Source organism: Garra rufa, chromosome 18 (assembly GCF_049309525.1).
Source record: "Garra rufa chromosome 18, GarRuf1.0, whole genome shotgun sequence".
Taxonomy (NCBI): Eukaryota; Metazoa; Chordata; class Actinopteri; order Cypriniformes; family Cyprinidae; genus Garra; species Garra rufa.
Window position 1 is genome coordinate 18,953,608 of NC_133378.1, and position 19,365 is coordinate 18,972,972.

Genomic DNA, 19,365 nt, shown 5'->3' on the forward strand with positions numbered 1-19,365 from the left:
CTTTGTTTTCCTATTTATTGACTTATTGAGTGCCATGTAAACACGTTTACTGTAGTTCTAGACTAAATTTGAAAAAGATTAGGAAACTCAGAATCACAGCTAATGCAAATGTGCAATTATTAAATGTTAAATAACACAAATGTCCTTTATGGATTTAATCCTATTAAATTAACCAATGTATTTGCTGCTGTCCTTCGATGAACCATTTCAACCATACTAATAAGCAAAGATTACTAGATAAATAACATTTGTGCTTACTTTTTTATTGATGAAAAATTTTGACATTTCTTCTCCTGTGTCCTACTGTACAAATGTGAACTTAGTTTTCCTTCAGCCTGAGGCTTATTCATTTCACTTTTGGTGTGAAAGGGCTTTTTTTAATAAAAAGTAACTAAGTAATGCAATTACTTACTTTTTTTAAGGATTAACGCAATATTGTAATGCATTACCTATAAAAGTAATTTCTCCAACACTGATAATAACTATAAACTATAGCAATGACATAATACGGGCCTATATGCATTACGAATATTATTCATATTATTACCATTAATACTAATGTTATTATTAGACCTCTAGATTAGATTATTAGGTTTACTTTATCTATAAACACTGCTGTCTGTCAAACAAACATTTATTGGTAGTCCTGATAATAGAAAAACGATAACTGATTAAGTAGAAAAGTGTAAATATTGATCAAATATATATACATATTGATCAAATTGATTATACCGTCACAACACTGAGTTTTCATCATGCTATGCATCCTTTAGAAAGAAATATATTTATTGCAACGGATGGTAAAATTAAATTGAGTGTTCCATAACAATGATTTATTTTATGCAGGTTTGAGGTCAGTATTTTTTAAGAATACTTTTATTCAGCAAGGACACACTGAATTAACCAAAAGTGACAGTAAAGACTTCTAAATAAAAACATTTAATTAAAGAATTCTAGAGAAAAAATAAAATATTAAGCAGCACAACTGGTAACATTTAGGAAATGTTTCATGAGCACCAAATCAGCATATTAGAATGATGACACTAAATACTGTAAATAAGAGAACTTACAGCATGTATGTATAAAGATGCAGGCTAAATGGTTGATTTAATCAAATACATGTAGCCTATGAAATAGGAACTATCAAAACAGACAAACATGACAGTTGTTCATTATATCAAACATCAGGAAAAAAAAACAAATATCAACAGATTCTATGAAAAAAGGTACTGTAATTTCGTATATGACAAACCTATGCAGAATTTGTTACATAAAAATTTTAAAATAATTAAACTTTTTTGAATTAAAAATCTGTTTCATAAAATGCATTCCTCTTCCTTTAATGTCTAAACACAGCTTTAAGTAGCAAATAATCCATTTAGGTATTCCAAGGATTCATGGTTGGTTTTGTAATTGAGAGGAAAGCAGTTTGACAAGCTTCTTCAAATTCCTCCTGTGTTTCATCACTCTTTAGAGAACACCACATATATGCCACTGCAACAGCGAGCCACAGATGTGCAGAATGGAGCTATGAAGATATTAACCACACTCATCCACAATGACCTCACACAGGGCAGGCAGGTATGAAACACCTGAATACATGGCATCACACACCTACGGCAAGAAACAGTGACATTACTTTTGATTAAAACCTTTTTACTCTATTTATGTAACAGATATCATAAATAATTGCCAAATTTAGCATACCAGATGTGCATACAGGCCAGTAGGGCAAAAAGGCAACCACAGAAACAAGAGAGAGGAACCGCACACAGCGCTGACAGGCAGCGGTAACCCCACAGGCGCATGGACTCGAAGGCGATGCCGCTGTATATCCACACACGGTCGTAGCTGCGTGTGGACGCGGGCTCGGCCAATACGTCGCTAAACTCTATCTGGTGTCACAATGGATAGAAAGTTAGTGGCATGTTATTTCACTTATACAGTAAGGGAAATTTTATTTGATCCCCTGCTGATTTTGCCCACTGACAAAGAAATGATCAGCCTGTAATTTTAATGGTAGGTTTATTTGAACAGTGAGAGACAGATTAACAGCAAAAATATCCAGAGAAACACATTTCAAAAAAGTTATAAATAGATTTGCATTTTAATGAGTGAAATAAGTATTTGAATCCCTTTGCAAAACATGACTTAGTACTTGGCCTTGTAGTCGGCCACCTGGTTTGCACACATCTCACGAGGGATTTTGTCCCACTCCTCTTTGCAGATCCTCTCCAAGTCATTAAGGTTTCGAGGCTGACATTTGGCAACTCAAACCTTCAGCTCTCTCCACAGATCTTCTATGGGATTTAGTTTGGAGACTGACTAGGCCACTCCAGGACCTTAATGTGCTTCTTCTAGAGCCACTCCTCTGTTGTCTTGGCCGTGTGTTTTAGGTCATTGCCATGCTGGAATACCCATCCACAACCCATTTCCAATGCCCTGGCTGAGGGAAGGAGGTTCTCACCCAAGATTTGATGGTACAAGGCCCCGTCCATCGTCCCTTTGATGCGGTGCAGTTGTCCTGTCCCCTTAGCAGAAAAACACCCCCAAAGCATAATGTTTCCACCTCCATGTTTGACGGTGGGGATGGTGTTCTTGGGGTCATAGGCAGCATTCCTCCTCGTCCAAACGCAGCGAGCTGAGTTGATGCCAAAGAGCTTGATTTTGATCTCATCTGACCACAACACTTTCACCCAGTTCTCCTCTGAATCATTCAGATGTTCATTGGCAAACTTCAGACGGGCCTGTACATGTGCTTTCTTGAGCAGGGGGACCTATATTGAAACTCTATGAGGTGAGATCTTGCATGGAGCCCCAGACCGAGGGAGATTGACAGTTATTTTGTTTCTTCTATTTGTGAATAATCGCACCAATTGTTGTCACCTTCTCACCAAGCTGCTTGGCGATGGTTTTGTAGCCCATTCCAGCCTTGTGTAGGTCTACAATCTTGTCCCTCACATCCTTGGACAGCTTTTTGGTCTTGGCCACAGTGGAGAGTTTGAAATGTGATTGACTGATTGCTTCTGTGGACAGACGTCTTTTATACAGGTAACAAACTGAGATTAGGAGCACTCCCTTTAAGAGAGTGCTCCTAATCTCAGCTCATTACCTGGATAAAAGACACCTGGGGCTGGGAGCCAGAAATCCTTCTGATTGATAGGGAATCAAATACTTATTTCACTTTTTTTTTAAATGTGATTTTTCTGGATTTTTTAGTTGTTATTCTCTCTCTCACTGTTCAAATAAACCTACCATTAAAATTATAGACTGATCATTTTTTTGTCAGTGGGCAAATGTACAAATTCAGCAGGGGATCAGATAATTTTTTCCCTCACTGTAACCTAAAATGTTTGTCCTCGGGGGAAGGAGTGACAGTTGTGCTCACCTTCAAGTGTTTGTTGACGCCACAGGGATCCCTGATATCAACCTGAGTGAGGGACGGGGTGGAGGAGAACTGTGGGGGTGGAGGCGGAGACGGGTGGATCTTCTTCACATAATCATCATCGTCATCTTCTTCTTCATCATCATGAATATTACACTCCACCAAATACTCGTCAGACATCATATTGACTGCAAAGCAGATCACACTCCTTACGCATCCTCAAATGAGTGCAGAACTAAACAGGGCTTATATGAACGATCAGGAAAATTTCCTGATCATTTACTTACCCCTATTTTATCCAAGATGTTCATGCCTTTCTTTCTTCAGTCGTAAAGAAATTAAGTTTTTTGAGGAAAACATTCCAGGATTTTTCTCCGTATAGTGGACTTCAATGGGGATCAACAAGTTAAAGGTCCAAATTGCAGTTTCAGTGCAGCTTCAAAGGGCTCTACACGATCCAAGCCGAGGAATAAGGGTCTTATCCAGCGAAACAATCCGTCATTACATAATGTGTCAAGTGCAACGCAGATCTAGTGCAAAATTAGCATTTGTGGTTAAAAAAAGCATATACATTTTTGTTTTGGGAAAAAAACATTGTTTCACCAGATAAGATCCTCGGCTGGGATCGTGTAGAGCCCTTTGAAGTTGCATTTAAACTGCAATTTTTACCTTCAACTTGTTGATCCCCATTGAAGTCCGATATATAGAGAAAAATCCTGGAATGATTTCTTCAAAAAAATTTAATTTCTTTGCGATTGAAGAAAGAAAGACATGAACATTTTTGATGACACTGAGATGAGTAAATAATCAGTAATTTTTTATTCTGGAAGTGAACTAATGCTCTAAGTAAAATGGCAGTTTTAAGGGAAGAAATTTAAAAAGGAAAAATGATTTCAGCGTACATTTAGCTTTTTTTAGCTGTTTTTGCTGATTTTTAACCATGTTTTTCAATCATTTTGAGCTATTTCGGAAGTGTGCTTAGGCCCCCTAGTGGGTCCCAGCCCTGGCAAACTACATGCAACTCGGGACAAATATAAACTCAAATCAGACAAGACACTCCCTGGCAACTCCTGCTTACTATATTTACACATTATACAACCGTAATACTACATGGTTCACTGACTGAGAAGTGATGAAATGAACACATCAGTACTGTATGGATGTTAATGTCAACATCTGACATTTCATAAATCAATTCATTAAAAAAGAAATCAAAAAGTATTTAGTATTTAAAACAATGTGCAGAAAAGAAACTGAAAGACTGCATTTAATTTTTAACAGTAATTAAACATGATTATTAGTATTATCAACTATATGTTACAAGTATATATTATTCAATTTAGTAATACCCATGAATGAATCACTTACCCTATTCAATAGCACTGGTCCAAAAATAAACTGTAATCCTGTGCAGGTCAAAAAAGCAGCTTTAAAAGCAACAGTTTTGATCTATCTGACAGACACCACCAATCTCCACAAATTCTTGTTGTCCACATCTAACAGATGAAAATGTGGCCTGTATCAAACTATTACTGGGAACAGGAGGGGACCGTCTTTCAGTGTGGAGGTGTGACCTCACTCTCTCAGCCTTGTGTTCTTTGCCATAGTTTGGTGTGTGGAAGTGTCTGTGCCCAGTGAAGAATTAGCAGGCTGAGCGTAGAGTTATTTTAGGGAGAGGAATGGAGAGAGCACCACTGCTCAGGTTACAAGACAGGCTAACCCTCTTCACACAGTCAGTTTTCTCATATCATGTGACGTTTAAAATAATTACTCATTTATACTTTTTAGGAAACACACAGTGGGCTTCAAAAATATTCAGACACTTAAAAAGCCTGTCATGGCATTACATTTTGTATTACACAGTGTTGATATTGTTAGGCAACATTAAAATGTTACTGTAATTACTCTGTAATAATACTGCTTGCCCATTTGACTAAGAAGTAATGATCATTGAATCTAATAGGATAGTTCATAAATCAATGGAATTGATTTCCAGGGGCATTTGTGAGGGCAATTTTTATCATCAGCTTATTGTTATAAAAACAACTGTCTTTTTGTCTTTAATGTAAAATACTTAAATTTAGTCCATTACTTTAATCAAGTAACTGTTTAAAATTACATATAATTTATAGACGGAAAAAACAGGAGCTCATAGGGCTGCAATATTATAACAAAAATCATAGAATACTGCTCTTTCTATTGTAAATAATGATTATTAATATGGATATAGAAAACAAAATAAAACGTTTTTTGTTTCGTTTTGGGGACGTCACATTCTGGCTTCATAGACAAACATGTAGGTCAATGATGTTCGTCTAGTGTAGCACAAGTTATGCAAAAGCTCCCGTTATAATCACTGAAACTATGAAATTAATCTTTTATTTACATCATACCTCCACTGCGTTGTTCGCTTGTCCATCAGGCGAGCATGCGTACTCATCAACAGCTCCGGCGTTTTCAGCGCTGATTAATCTAAGCGCCTCTGATTGGCCGATGCATTCCTAAGTTCAACAGAAACACGTTTGATTGGCTATAAGGCGCAACGCTAAAATCACTAAAGTTAACATATTACTTAAACTAAAAATTAAATAAAAACTGAAAGTACAAATAGTATCTAATTCAAAATCTTAACAAATACCATAAAAATAGCCTATATTACAGCAGTAAGTCCCAAGCTGTGGTTTACAGCGAATTTGTAACAGCTAAGGGGCATTGCGGAGTGCCTAAAACTCCCTTAGCTATTGTAAATTCACTGTAAACCATGGCTTCATGGGGCTTATTGCTTTCATAAAGCATTTATTCCATATACACTATATTGCCAAAAGTATTCGCTCACCCATCCAAATAATCGGAATCAGGTGTTCCAATCACTTTCATGGCCATAGGTGTATAAAATCAAGCACCTAGGCATGCAGACTGTTTTTACCAACATTTGTGAAGGAATGGGTCGCTCTCAGGAGCTCAGTGAATTCTAGCGTGGAACTGTGATAGGATGCCACCTGTGCAACAAGTCCAGTCGTGAAATTTCCTCGCTCCTAAATATTCCACAGGCAACTGTCAGCTGTATTATAAGAACGTGGAAGCGTTTGGGAACGGCAGCAACTCAGCCACGAAATGGTAGGCCACGTAAACTGACGAAGCAGGGTCAGCGGATGCTGAGGCGCATAGTGCAAAAGGGTCGCCAACTTTCTGCAGAGTCAATCACTACAGACCTCCAAACTTCATGTGGCCTTCAGATTAGCTCAAGAACAGTGCACAGAGAGCTTCATGGAATGGGTTTCCATGGCCGAGCAGCTGCATCCAAGCCATACATCACCAAATGCAATGCAAAGCGTCGGATGCAGTGGTGTAAAGCACGCCGCCACTGGACTCTAGAGCAGTGAAGACGTGTTCTCTGGAGTGACGAATCGCGCTTTTCCATCTGGCAATCTGATGGATGAGTCTGGGTTTGGCGGTTGCCAGGAGAACGGTACTTGTCTGACTGCATTGTGCCAAGTGTAAAGTTTGGTGGAGGGGGATTATGGTGGGATTGTTTTTCAGGAGCTGGGCTTGGCCCCTTAGTTCCAGTGAAAGGAACTCTAAATGCTTCAGCATACCAAGACATTTTGGACAATTCCATGCTCCCAACATTGTGGGAACAGTTTAGAGTTGGCCCCTTCCTCTTCCAACATGACTGTGCATCAGTGCACAAAGCAAGGTCCATAAAGACATGGATGAGAGAGTCTGGTATGGATGAACTTGACTGGCCTGCACAGAGTCCTGACCTCAACCCGATAGAACACCTTTGGGATGAATTAGAGCGGAGACTCAGAGCTAGGCCTTCTCGTCCAACATCAGTGTGTGACCTCACAAATGCGCTTCTGGAAGAATGGTCTAAAAAATTCCCATAAACACACTCCTAAACCTTGTGGACAGCCTTCCCAGAAGAGCTGAAGCTGTTATAGCTGCAAAGGGTGGATCAACGTCATATTAAACCCTATGGATTAGGAATGGGATGTCACTTAAGTTCATTTGCGAGTCAAGGCAGGTGAGCGAATACTTTTGGCAATATAGTGTACGTAGTAAGGTTTTTACAAAATTAAAGCAGAGCAAATAAAGTGTAAAGATATTAATAAAACCATTATTATTCAGCCAAACAATGTAGTTCCTCAGAAACGGTTGTGGTTGCAACAAAGTGGTTGCTGAGCAACACACAGACGTAAACAAAGGTGTAAGTAATTTACAACAGCTTCGAACTTCAGAATCAAAGACTGGAACAATCCATCTCATGAAAAATACTAAATGACACTGGTTATACGCAACAAAATATCAAAGCAACTAGCATTTTGATAGTAATTATTATGCATGATGAAATACGTGGCAAGCCGACAGTATTTTAGAATCTATATAATTTATTTTGATAATATTGTAATCCACACATCAATGATGACATCATCTACCAGAGACACACACTGCTAAAGGGAATGCATGGGTGACGGGTTGTTCTTCGAGGGAGATCAGTGACCAGGGGCATTAATGTGCAGCAAAAAGGAAGTGAGTGCCATTGTACTTCCTGTGCGGTTTCACAGTTTTCTTCAGTCAGTTCTCTGGCTTCTCTGTTGGACAGTTCCTGAGCTGCTCTGAGTGGCACATGGCTTCACAGTTGTCTTTCCAGTTTTCATACGTGACAGAGAGCAAATGGAGCCGTAGAGGGTAAAAGCGGATACAGAGCTGTGCTTATTTTGGCCGCTCCACCTGTTCCCACGCGAGACCATCCGCGTCAGTGTGTTTGCATGCATGTGTGCTGGTTCCATTGGGATAGAATACTTTTCAAAGAATGCAAATAATAGTAAAAGTAGTAATGCAATTAAACATAAAAAAGAACATTTAAATAGCAAATGATACAAAAAACCTAAATGACTTATCTAAAAAAAAAAAATGGAGCAATTTAATATTCATCATATCGTACCTTGAATTATCTGAGCTATGCATAATATCAAAAAACAAGAAAAAAAAAAGCATTTAAAACTGAAAAAGAAAAGAATCTTGATTGGCAAACATCTGAGGGTAACAGCCTTCATAAATCTCTTGCTACATTCAGGGTGACACATCTATATCTAAAAGAACAATGTGGACTCTGTCTGTCATGGACGTCATTCCCACAATTCACTTGTCCATCTGAATCTATGCTTTGAGGGACTCAGCATTTGTTTTCTGGTACTCAATCAGCAGATATTTATGTTTCTCCAAAATGAACACAGTCTACACTACAGTCAAAAACGTCAGACACATTGGACATCACTGCGATGAATGATTAGGTAGGAAGTGGGAGATTCTTGAGTGAGGACCAGATTAACTGTTGTCAAAGCTAAAACACAAATACAACCAATAACAGGATCAATGACTTGGTCTCACGTGAAACAAAACCATATTCAGTCACTGTCAAATTAAACTTTTGAATACACTTGTTAATAAGGCGTAAAGAGAACCATATATTGTATGTCTGGAAAAATATATTCATATCTGTGATGAGTTTGCCGTTCCCTCAACACCCAGACTCAGATGCACTCATCTGTCATCCCTTCTTCTCCCTCAGTCCTGTTGGTCTTGGGGTTTGAAGAGACCTCTGCTGCGCAGACCGAAGCCTCCTTTCTTCACCGGAGGCCGAGCAGCAGCGGTGGGTACTGAAGGGACAGATGCAGCGGGAGGAGAGGAGGGAGGAGGGTTCGAGCCCGCTGCTTCCAATGGAGGTTGACGAGACAACAGCTCCTTAAACACTGAGTTCATCTGGCGACTGACCTCCTATGAGATAGAGAGAATTGTTTATTAATACATAAGGATAGCCATTTGGGTTTACAAGTGCTAGCCCTTCAAATTCATGGATTTAAATGGACTTTTATGGCTTAATGTAATGTAAATGATGTCTCTTACTGAAATATGTAGTAGAAAGCCCATGAAAGATTTACGTTATTTAAAAAATCCACATCACGTTTTACATATTTCAGACTATGGGGTGTGCCATTATTTTGATGACGTCAAATGGTTGCACACAGTGAGCTACTGGTGCTACCTGTTGCTATTTTTACTGCATCACAACTCGGAAAATAAAATACTGATATGATGACCACAGCTACTGAAAGAGATTACAGGTGGTGATGGATGTAAGAGTAGGCTTAAACCAAATGCCATACCATTGATTTTCCCCACAAGGAGTCTAAACACCACCGGATATTGAGTAAAATCTGTGCTGAGAAACTACATCCTGCCAGGATGGCATCTAGCATTTCTTGTCTCTGCCATTTGTAATCTCTTCAGTAGCTGTGGTCTACTAAAAGCATCAAAGGCATCAGGGCTGAAGTGTAGAGAACAAAGACGTGGGTCTTTAGGAAGTTTTATTCGTATCTTGCCATTCTTTTCTCCTCTTCTTATTTCTAGGAAAAGCAGTGAAGACTTGCATTGATTCTCTTGTTGCCCTTCGACTGAAAATTACAACCAAAAGCAGGACAATGTGGCATCATATCACTATTTTACTATTACTATTTTTCCATAGTCCAAAATATGTATAAAAACAATGTGTCTTTCATTGGTTTTCTACTACATATTTCAGTAAGAGATATCATTTACGTTATATTAATACCCAGTTTCCTTTAAACACAGTGGAAATATATTGAAATTTATTAAAATTTAATAAAAATGACAGCTGATGAGGTATATAAAATAAAATAAAAGAATATGATGTTAGTTTGTATCTAGATTTTTAGCTTATTTTGATGCAATCTTTTTAAGCCATCTTGCTGCCCCCATGTCCCAGTCTCCTGGTTGAGAACAACTCATTTAATGTAGAAGTTCACTTCCAGAACAAAACTTTACAAATAATTTACTCACCCCCTTGTCATCCAAGATGTTCATAACAAATTATGTTTTTGAGGCAAAAAAACATAAAAAAGGCAGGATTTCTCTCTTTATTGTGGACTTCAATGGTGCCCATGAGTTTGAACTTCTAAAATGCAGTTTAAATGCAGCTTCAAAGGGCTTTAAATGACCCCAGCCAAAGAAAAAGGGTCTTACCTAGCGAAATGTTTGGTTATTTTCAAAAACAATTTATATACTTTTTAACCTCAAAAACCTTGTCTTGTCTAGCTCTGCGTGAACTCATTTTTCCCTCCAACTTCAAAATTGTCCTACATTGCTGCAGAAGTACTGACCAAGTGTTTACAAAGAGACCGTGCAAAGAAGATCAAACGTCCTTTACAAAAAAGGTAAAACAGCGATACAGGACGATTTTGAAGTTAGAGGAGAAAATGAGATGTGAGTTTTTCGACATACCCTAACTGGCTTGAACCAGAGCGCACAGAGTACATGCAGAGCTAGACAAGACAAGCATTTGAGGTTAAAATGTATATAAATTGTATTTTTTGTTTTAGAAAATAACCGATCATTTCAATAAGACCCTTCTTCCTTGGCTGCAGTTAAACTGCATTTTAGAAGTTCTTGCAGGCACCATTGAAGTCCATTATATGGAGTGAAATCCTGTAATGTTTTCCTCAAAAAACACAGTTGAAGAAAGACAGACATGAATATCTTGGATGACAACGGGGGTGAGTACATTTTCTGAATTTTTTTGTTCTGGAAGTGAACTAATCCTTTAAATGATTATACATATTATTAGAAATGTGGCTGCTGTCAAATGATACCGTATGCCATTTACAGTATGATGTCTTTTATTTGACTAACATGCTACATGTACAAATGAAATATGAGACCTACAACAAGAGGGCAATATGAACAATGATTTAAGTTCTGTTAATCAGTTCCATTCACATGAAACTATCATATAGTGAAATAACAGATGAATATAGGCTTAGGTTATGAGTCATAGGGCCTATTCAGTTGGGGCTTTATGGTTATTCAGTGGTTCTTTTTGTTATTTGTCAAGCCTGGCCGTCCTTGTTCACTTATATGCTTTCATTTTACACGAAAGAGTTCTTCAAGACTCCTCATTCTTAGTAAATGGATACAAAACATAAATCAGTAAAAGAATCGGACCTTGTCGATATGAACTGTCTGTCTGTCTGCTGGCGCTCCTACTGGCCTCAGATTGTCTAAAGTGTGTCTGCGCTCCTGATGTCTGAAGAGATAAAAAGACAGACAAAGAAAGGAATGGTGACAAACAAATAAAAATGTCCAATTGTTAATAACAATATACACTACAGTTCAAAAGTTAGTGTTCAGCAAGATGCTCTTTAAAGACGCATATACTCACCACGGCTGCACTTGAGTATTATATGTGACCCAGGACCACAAAACCAGTCATAAGGGTCAATTATTTTAAATTGAGATTTATACATCATCTGAATCATCTTTCATTGATGTATGGTTTGTTAGGATAGGACAATATTCAGCCGAGATACAACTATTCGTAAATCTGAAATCTAAGAAAAGTGTCATGGTGTGTCGAGCCTTCTTAGTGTTGTAAAAATATAGATTTTCATGCGCTCAAATGTATGCCCCTAGTACTCCAATTCACCGGCCACTGACCACAAACCTAAATCACGGTCAATCTCAAAAACAGCTTGTTTGTCGTAATTATGCTTTTAGATATAATTTGTCTCGTTTACAGTAAAAAAAAACAGCCCAGGTTGCATTTTGGCAACAGTTATCCTTTAATATCCTAATGATTTTTGGCATAAAAGATAAATTGATCATTTTGACCCATACAATATATTTTTGCCTATTGCTACAAATATACCTGTGCTACTTAAGACTAGTTTTGTGGTCCAGGGTCACATATGTTTCAGCCATGTGCCTTCTACAGTGTAACAATTCACTGGTTCTCAGAAACAGAGAGAACTGTTACACTGTTAAAGAAGCAAATGGCTAAACATTTGTAATACTGTTTTTATTCCCTGCTTTTAACTATACTGTGAGTGCAGATTTTTTGTACCTTTTCATTAAAAACACAGCAAAAACATCACTTTCGTAAAATATTCCAAAACATTTGAATATTATTTGAATATATTTTAAAATATAATTTATTGCTATGAATTTTCAGCATCATTACTCCAGTCTTCAGTATCACATTATCCTTCAGAAATCAGTCTAATATACTCATTTGATACATACTTTAGGCTACTATTGTCAATATTAAAAACAGCTTAGAAAAACCATGGTAAAAAAAAAAAAAACATTCAATCAATTTTTTAAAAGCACAGCATTTTTTGAAAATAGACATCTTTTTTTTTACTGTGACTTCTGATCAATTTAATGCATTCTTGCTGAATTAAAAAAATTTTGACTCTAAATGCAGTTTTTGTCATCTCCAGAATTACGAAAGCTCACTGAAGTTTACACCGCGTTCCAAATTATTATGCAAATGATATCTTTCTCTGGTTTTCATAATTAGTCAATGCAAATGACAGTCAGTATAATTTTTAAGTCATCAACCATTAGGGTATAATTCGAATTTTATTGAACAAACCTCCTAATGATAACAGTATTTATTTCAAAAATAAAAAACTGAAAATGCACTGTTCCACATTATTATGCACAACAGAGTTAAAACATTGTATAGGTTGTAAAGAACTGAAAATGGGCATTTGCTGAATTTGCAGCATTAGGTGGTCATATTTACTGAAATCTAAATCTATTTCAATCAAAAACATCCTAACTGGGCAAGTTACATCTTACCATAGGACCCCTTCTTTGATATCGCTATCACAATTCTTGCATCCATTGAATTTGTGAGTTTTTGGAGAGTTTCTGATTGAATTTGTTTGCAGGATGCCAGAATAGCCTCCCAGAGCTGCTGTTTTGATGTGAACTGCCTCCCACCCTCATAGATCTTTTGCTTGAGGATGCTCCAAAGGTTCTCAATCTGGTTGAGGTCAGGGGAGGATGGTGGCCACACCATGAGTTTCTCATCTTTTATGCAGATAGCAGCCAATGACACAGAGGTATTATTTGCAGCATGAGATGGTGCATTGTCATGCATGAAGATGATTTTGCTACGGAAGGCACAGTTCTTCTTTTTGTACCATGAAAGAAAGTGGTCAGTCAAAAACTCGACATACTTTGCCGAGGTCATTTTAATACCTTTAGGGATCCTAAAGGGGCCAACCCGCTCTCTCCCTTTGATTCCGGCCAAAAACACCACCTCCTTGTTGTGGTCGCAGCCTTGTTGGGACATGTTCCATCCACTACTCCATCCATCTGGACCATCCAAAGATGCACAACACTCATCAGTAAACAAGACTGTTTGAAAATGAGTCTTCATGTATGTCTGGGTCCACTGCAACCGTTTCTGCTTGTGAGCATTAGTTAGGAGTGGCCGAATAGTAGGTTTATGCACAACTGCAAGCCTCTGGAAGATCCTACACCTTGATGTTCGCGGGACTCAAGAGGCACCAGCAGCTTCAAAAACCTGTTTGCTACTTTGTAATGGCATTTTAGTAGCTGCTCTCTTAATCTGATGAATTTGTCTGGCAGAAACCTTCCTCATTCTGCCTTTACCTGCACGAACCTGTCTGTGCTCTGAATCAGCCTCAAATCTCTTCACAGTACAATGATCACGCTTACGTTTTCGTGAAATATCTAATGTTTTCATACCTTGTCCAAAGCATTGCACTATTTGACGCTTTTCGGCAGCAGAGAGACCTTTTTCTTTCCCATAATTGCTTGAAACCTGTGGCCTGCTTAATAATGTGGAACATCCTTCTTAAGTACTTTTCCTTTAATTGGGCTCATTTGGCAAACTATTTATCACAGGTGTCTGAGATTCATTTCAGTGATCCAAACCATGAGACACAATACCATCCATGAGTTTAATTGAAAAACAAAAAACTGTGTGTTTATGACACTTACATACAATTTGCATAATAATTTGGAACGCGGTGTAATGCTGGTCAGACACTCAGATAACTTCTCATACACGTCTTTCAGCAGCTGGTATCATCAAAACAACAGTTCCTCCTCCTACCCTGAGAATTGGCGTGCAACTGCAGTTGTCTGAGGAGGAAGGACGAGTCGTCCCTCGGGCACCTGCAGGATCTTCCGTATGGGGCTTCCACTCCCACTGTTGCCTCCACCTATACTGCTGCCTCCGCTGCCAGTCCTCTGCCGGCCAGGCAAAGATGCGCTGTCACTGTTTACTCTCATACTAGGGAATGACAGCAAAGACAGTACAGTTAAGATCTCACTGGACCTGTGATGAACATGCAAGGTGCTTTACTGTCAGCGGTCTGAGTGAATGTACCGAGTGCTGTGTTCGGGCAGCTGCTGCTCGTCTGACAGGTTTCCTGTGCTGCCCCCTCTGCTGTCCTCCTTCTTGCCTCGTTCCTTACGCTCTGCCCTGAAAATGAAAAGACAACAATTTGAGGTTGCCAAACCTAGTGGTAAATCATATGCTTTTGGTCATATGTTTTTTTAGACTTAAGTTCAGGGTTACGTGATTCTAACATGCTGATTTGCTACTCAAGAAACATTTATTATTATTATCAATTTTAAAAACAGCTTTGTTTATGTGATATGTTTCTTTTCAGGATTTGTTAATGAACAGAAAGTTCACATAAACAGCATTTATTTGAAATAGAAATCTTTTGGTCTCACCCCTCTACCACGCTGATGTATTTATGGGGGATCAGGCCTTTAACTCCTCCCATTTCCCCTCTCCACCAATCAGGAGAGGCCTTGCTGTGTAGTAGGAGGTGGTCACCCTGCTTGAATGACAGCTCGGCTGCAGAGCGTGCAACATAATCAAACAAGGCCACAGCCTCCCACTCTGCACATACAGTGCACACACACACAACACAAAATACACACACAACACAAAGCATGGCAACAAAAATGCCACATATCCCCAAATCCAACATGGAATGGCCACAATGCAATAACAAGACACCAAAACCCAACATGGAACAGACATGGACACATTTAGACAAGCAATTAATTAGAAATTTGAAGGTTTAAAAAAAATAAATGGGCATTAAGTTGTGTTGTGTTTTCTTACCATCTTCACTGGGAAGATGTTCAGTGTCTCCTTCACCCTCCTCTGTGATTGGTTCACTAGAAAATGGGGAACATTTTTGGAAAAACTGCTCAAAGGAATAGTTTACTGAAAAAAATGGCTGAAAAATGTACCTTCAGGCCATCCAAAATGTAAATGAGTTTGTTTCTTCATCAAAACAGATTTGGAAAAATATTCTTTTGCAGTGAATGGGTGCCGTCAGAATGAGAGTCCAAACAGCTGATAAAAACATCACAATAATCCATTAACAATCCACAAGGCTCCAGTCCATCAATTAACATCTTGTGAAGTGAAAAGCTGCATGTTTGTAAGAAACAAATCCATCAAGATGTTTTTCAACTTGTTGTTTTCGGCTAAGATATTAGTTATCTATCTATAACATTGCTTCCTCTAGTGAAAAAAGTCATTCAAAACAGTTTAAAACAAAATATGCTGGTGGATTTTGGTGGATAAGAGGACAACAGAGGATGGACTTTTTCACTAAAGGAAGCGTAATTGTAGATTATGAACTTGTGTTTTGGCGAGAAGTGATGTTTATAGTTAAAACGCATTAATGATGGATTAGTCTTTTACAAACATACAGCTTTTCTCTTCAAAAGATGTTAATTGATGGACTGGGGTTGTGTGAATTATTTGTGGATTATTGTGATGTTTCTATCAGCTGTTTGGATTCTCCTTTTGATGGCACCCATTCACTGCAGAGGATCCATTGGTTAATTATGAAATGCTAAATTTCTACAAATTTGTTGTGATGAAGAAACAAACTCTTGAATGGCCTGACGCTGAGTACATTTTCAGCAACTTTTAATTTTTTGGGTTAACTATTCCTTTAACTATTCTTTAAAAATTAAGATTTTTTTGTAGGACAGCCAAAAATAATAGCAATTAGGTTTGAAATAGGGCAACCTGATCCCTTGACAAAAAACGTACATGTAGGAACTTTTAGTAAGCTTTCTGATAGTATGAACAAAAGCCAATGTGACATAAAAACGCAATCGCAAGCATGCCGTTTTAGCTTGTTTTTCAGTCTCTCATCTTTCAGCTCTTTCATCATGAATCATGTTTTTCACAGGATTCATACCCAAGGATTTCACATCCTAAGTCCAATTCTGTTACGGGTGAGCGATCGAGCAAGTTTATGGAGCTGTAATCATAACAGCGTACAAAAACGATTACAAGTGCTTTTGTTTTACCACCTCTAGTGTTCATTTCTGTTGGACACTGCAATGATATGTACTTATTGGTACGTATTTCGCATCTTGCTAAAAGGTTCTAACAGATACATTTTGTCATGAAATCAGGTAGCATGAAAGATAGATTTTTGTCTGAACTATCCCTTTAAGACTCACCAGTACTCCTGCTCTAGAGTCATGCATTTCTCATAGACAGGGCCCGAGAGTTCGGACGGCCCGGGGAAAATGTTCTCATGATGGATGATCATGGTCTTAACAAGGTCATTGATCTGAGGTGCCAGTGTCACTTCATCTCCACCCATTTCCACCCCTCTGAGCAGACTGGGGCCGAAGCAGACGGCCAGGTTATATGGCTGCATCATGTTCTCATCACTGTACTGAGAGACACTGAACAGATGCAAACAAAACAGGTTACAGACTGTATTATGATTAAGAGAGCTTTAAAAAAAGAGAGCTGGACTCACTGATGAAGGAAGGCGAAGAGGTACCGCATCACTATGGCAATGGGTCTGGAGAAGGACGAGACTATGGTCTTTATCTGCGCTACTTTTTCTGTCATGTTTTCCATCTCTGAAAGAGACACAGAGTTAACAGAGTTTAGTTGACACGCTGGAATCAAGACTTTCAAAAACGTAACACCATAACATTCAAAAGTCTGAAGTTTTTAAATATTTTTGATGCTGACTATGGCTGCATGCAGTTGAAGTCAAAAGTTTACATACACCTTGCAGAGTCTGCAAAATGTTAATTATTTTACCAAAATAAAAGGGATTATACAAAACGCATGTTATTTTATATTTAGTACTGACCTGAATAAGATATTTCACATAAAAGATGTTTACATTACTCCACAAGAGAAAATAATAGTTTATAAATAGTATTTATAAAAATGACCCCGTTCAAAAGTTTACATACACTTGATTCTTAATACTTTGTTGTTATCTGAATGATCCACAGCTGTGTTTTTTAATTTTTTATTATTCAGTGATAGTTGTTCATAAGTCAGTTGTTTTGTCCTGAACAGTTAAACTGCCTGCTGTTCTTCAGAAAAATCCTTCAGGTCCCACAAATTCTTTTTTTTTTTTTTTACCATTTTTGTGTATTTGAACCCTTTCGAACAATGACTCTATGATTTTGAGATCCATCTTTTACATTAAGGGCAACTGAGGGACTCATATGTAACTATTACAGAAGGTTCAAACACTCACTGATGCTCCAGAAGGAAACACAATGCATTAAGAGCCGGGGGTGAAAACTTTTGAACAGAATTACATTTTTCTTATTTTGCCTAAAAATCAAATTTTATTGATGCCCTTCAGAATCTACAAAAGATACTTATACGTTTCCAAGAAGACAAAACAGGTTCAACCCTGATCTTCAAATTCAAATAGTTTTCAACCCCCTGCTCTTATTAATGCATCGTGTTTCCTTCTGAAACATTTGAACTTTTAAAACCTTCTGTAGTCGCATATGAGTCCCTCTGTTGTTCTCAGTGTGAAACAATGGATCCGGATGGATTCTATTTAATATATTTTAAAATGTAATTTATTCCTGTAATGGCAAAGCTAAATTTCCAGTATTATTACTTCTGTGTCACATTCAGAAATCATTCTAATATGTTGATTTGGTGCATTATTATCAGTGTTGAAAAGAGCTGTGCTGCTTCTTATATATATATATATATATATATATATATATATGACAATTTGCTTAAAATTCATTGCAAAATGCCATGATAATGGCATGGTTCTACTATTATTTGCTTGCATATGCCACTAGGTTTAATATGTTGTCATCTAATGCAAATTAAATATCCAAATACTTTTTTGGGTGACTGAATGTGCACACAATCAGACAGAAGCAGAGAGAACACATGAAAAGCATCTTACGGACACACTCCATGAGCTGGCTAAAGCTCTCCTCAGGAAACAGAGGTTTCTCCAGACCTCTGAAATAGAGCTTTAGAACCCCTGCTACTGAATCAATGTCACTCTCGCTGTCAGTGAGCGGGTCCTCTCCTGCAAAAAAAAAAAAAAAAAAAAAAAAAAAAAAAAACAGAGAGATGAGAAAACAGACAAGAGACAAAAAGAAAACGCATATTTGGATATAAATACAAATAATATTTATATGTTTTATTGTATGATTATATACACTGCCATTCAAAATATCGGGGTTGGTAAGATATTTAATTTTTTTTATTGAAATAAGTCTGTTACTCACAAAGGCCGCATTTATTTGCATTTATAAGAAATCCAGTAAACCAGTGATATGCTAAAATATCATTACAATTTAAAATAAACATATTTAAAAATTTATTTCTGTGAAGGCAAAGCTGAATTTTCAGCATGATTACTCCAGTCTTCAGTGTCACATGATCCTTTAGAAGCCATTCTAATATGCTGATTTGCGAATGTACAGTCGTGGCCAAAAGTTTTGAGAATGACACAAATATAAGTTTTCACAAAGTTTGCTGCTAAACTGCTTTTAGATCTTTGTTTCAGTTGTTTCTGTGATGTACTGAAATATAATTACAAGCACTTCATACGTTTCAAAGGCTTTTATCGACAATTACATGACATTTATGCAAAGAGTCAGTATTTGCAGTGTTGGCCCTTCTTTTTCAGGACCTCTGCAATTCGACTGGGCATGCTCTCAATCAACTTCTGGGCCAAATCCTGACTGATAGCAACCCATTCTTTCATAATCACTTCTTGGAGTTTGTCAGAATTAGTGGGTTTTTGTTTGTCCACCCGCCTCTTGAGGATTGACCACAAGTTCTCAATGGG

At 37.7% G+C, this 19,365-nt stretch overlaps 2 protein-coding genes across 4 annotated transcripts in view; both read right to left on the reverse strand.

The window, feature by feature from the left end:
- Positions 1-853: 853 nt before the first annotated feature.
- Positions 854-5,003, reverse strand: cav4b (caveolin 4b). Its single transcript, XM_073823790.1, has 4 exons — positions 4,754-5,003; positions 3,389-3,573; positions 1,708-1,895; positions 854-1,614 (listed from the first exon to the last, which is right to left on the reverse strand). The coding sequence occupies exons 2-4, from the start codon at positions 3,566-3,568 to the stop codon at positions 1,464-1,466; spliced, it is 519 nt and encodes a 172-aa protein (XP_073679891.1). The 5' UTR covers positions 3,569-3,573; positions 4,754-5,003; the 3' UTR covers positions 854-1,463.
- Positions 5,004-7,756: 2,753 nt separating this feature from the next.
- arhgap4b (Rho GTPase activating protein 4b) overlaps positions 7,757-19,365 on the reverse strand; it is a 44,123-nt gene continuing 32,514 nt past the window's right edge. For 2 of the 3 annotated variants that reach the window (XM_073822887.1, XM_073822885.1), the window contains exons 16-24: positions 18,469-18,597; positions 17,044-17,149; positions 16,736-16,966; positions 15,369-15,424; positions 14,969-15,140; positions 14,616-14,711; positions 14,340-14,519; positions 11,411-11,492; positions 7,757-9,166 (exon numbers count right to left, since the gene is read on the reverse strand). In XM_073822887.1, the coding sequence (XP_073678988.1) occupies positions 8,957-9,166; positions 11,411-11,492; positions 14,340-14,519; positions 14,616-14,711; positions 14,969-15,140; positions 15,369-15,424; positions 16,736-16,966; positions 17,044-17,149; positions 18,469-18,597 (1,262 nt within the window). In that variant the 3' untranslated portion in view covers positions 7,757-8,956. The remainder of the gene's footprint in view (positions 9,167-11,410; positions 11,493-14,339; positions 14,520-14,615; positions 14,712-14,968; positions 15,141-15,368; positions 15,425-16,735; positions 16,967-17,043; positions 17,150-18,468; positions 18,598-19,365) is intronic. The other variant, XM_073822886.1, reaches the window with a different exon arrangement.

What these genes read in the sequence shown, in the direction of transcription:
- cav4b (XM_073823790.1), bottom strand. Translation starts at nt 3,568, where the DNA reads ATGATGTCTGACGAGTATTTGGTGGAGTGTAATATTCATGATGATGAA. An exon ending in GCGTCAACAAACACTTGAAG is followed by an intron (nt 1,896 to 3,388) that starts GTGAGCACAACT and finishes TTGTGACACCAG; the next exon opens with ATAGAGTTTAGCGACGTATT. An exon ending in CTGGCCTGTATGCACATCTG is followed by an intron (nt 1,615 to 1,707) that starts GTATGCTAAATT and finishes TTCTTGCCGTAG; the next exon opens with GTGTGTGATGCCATGTATTC.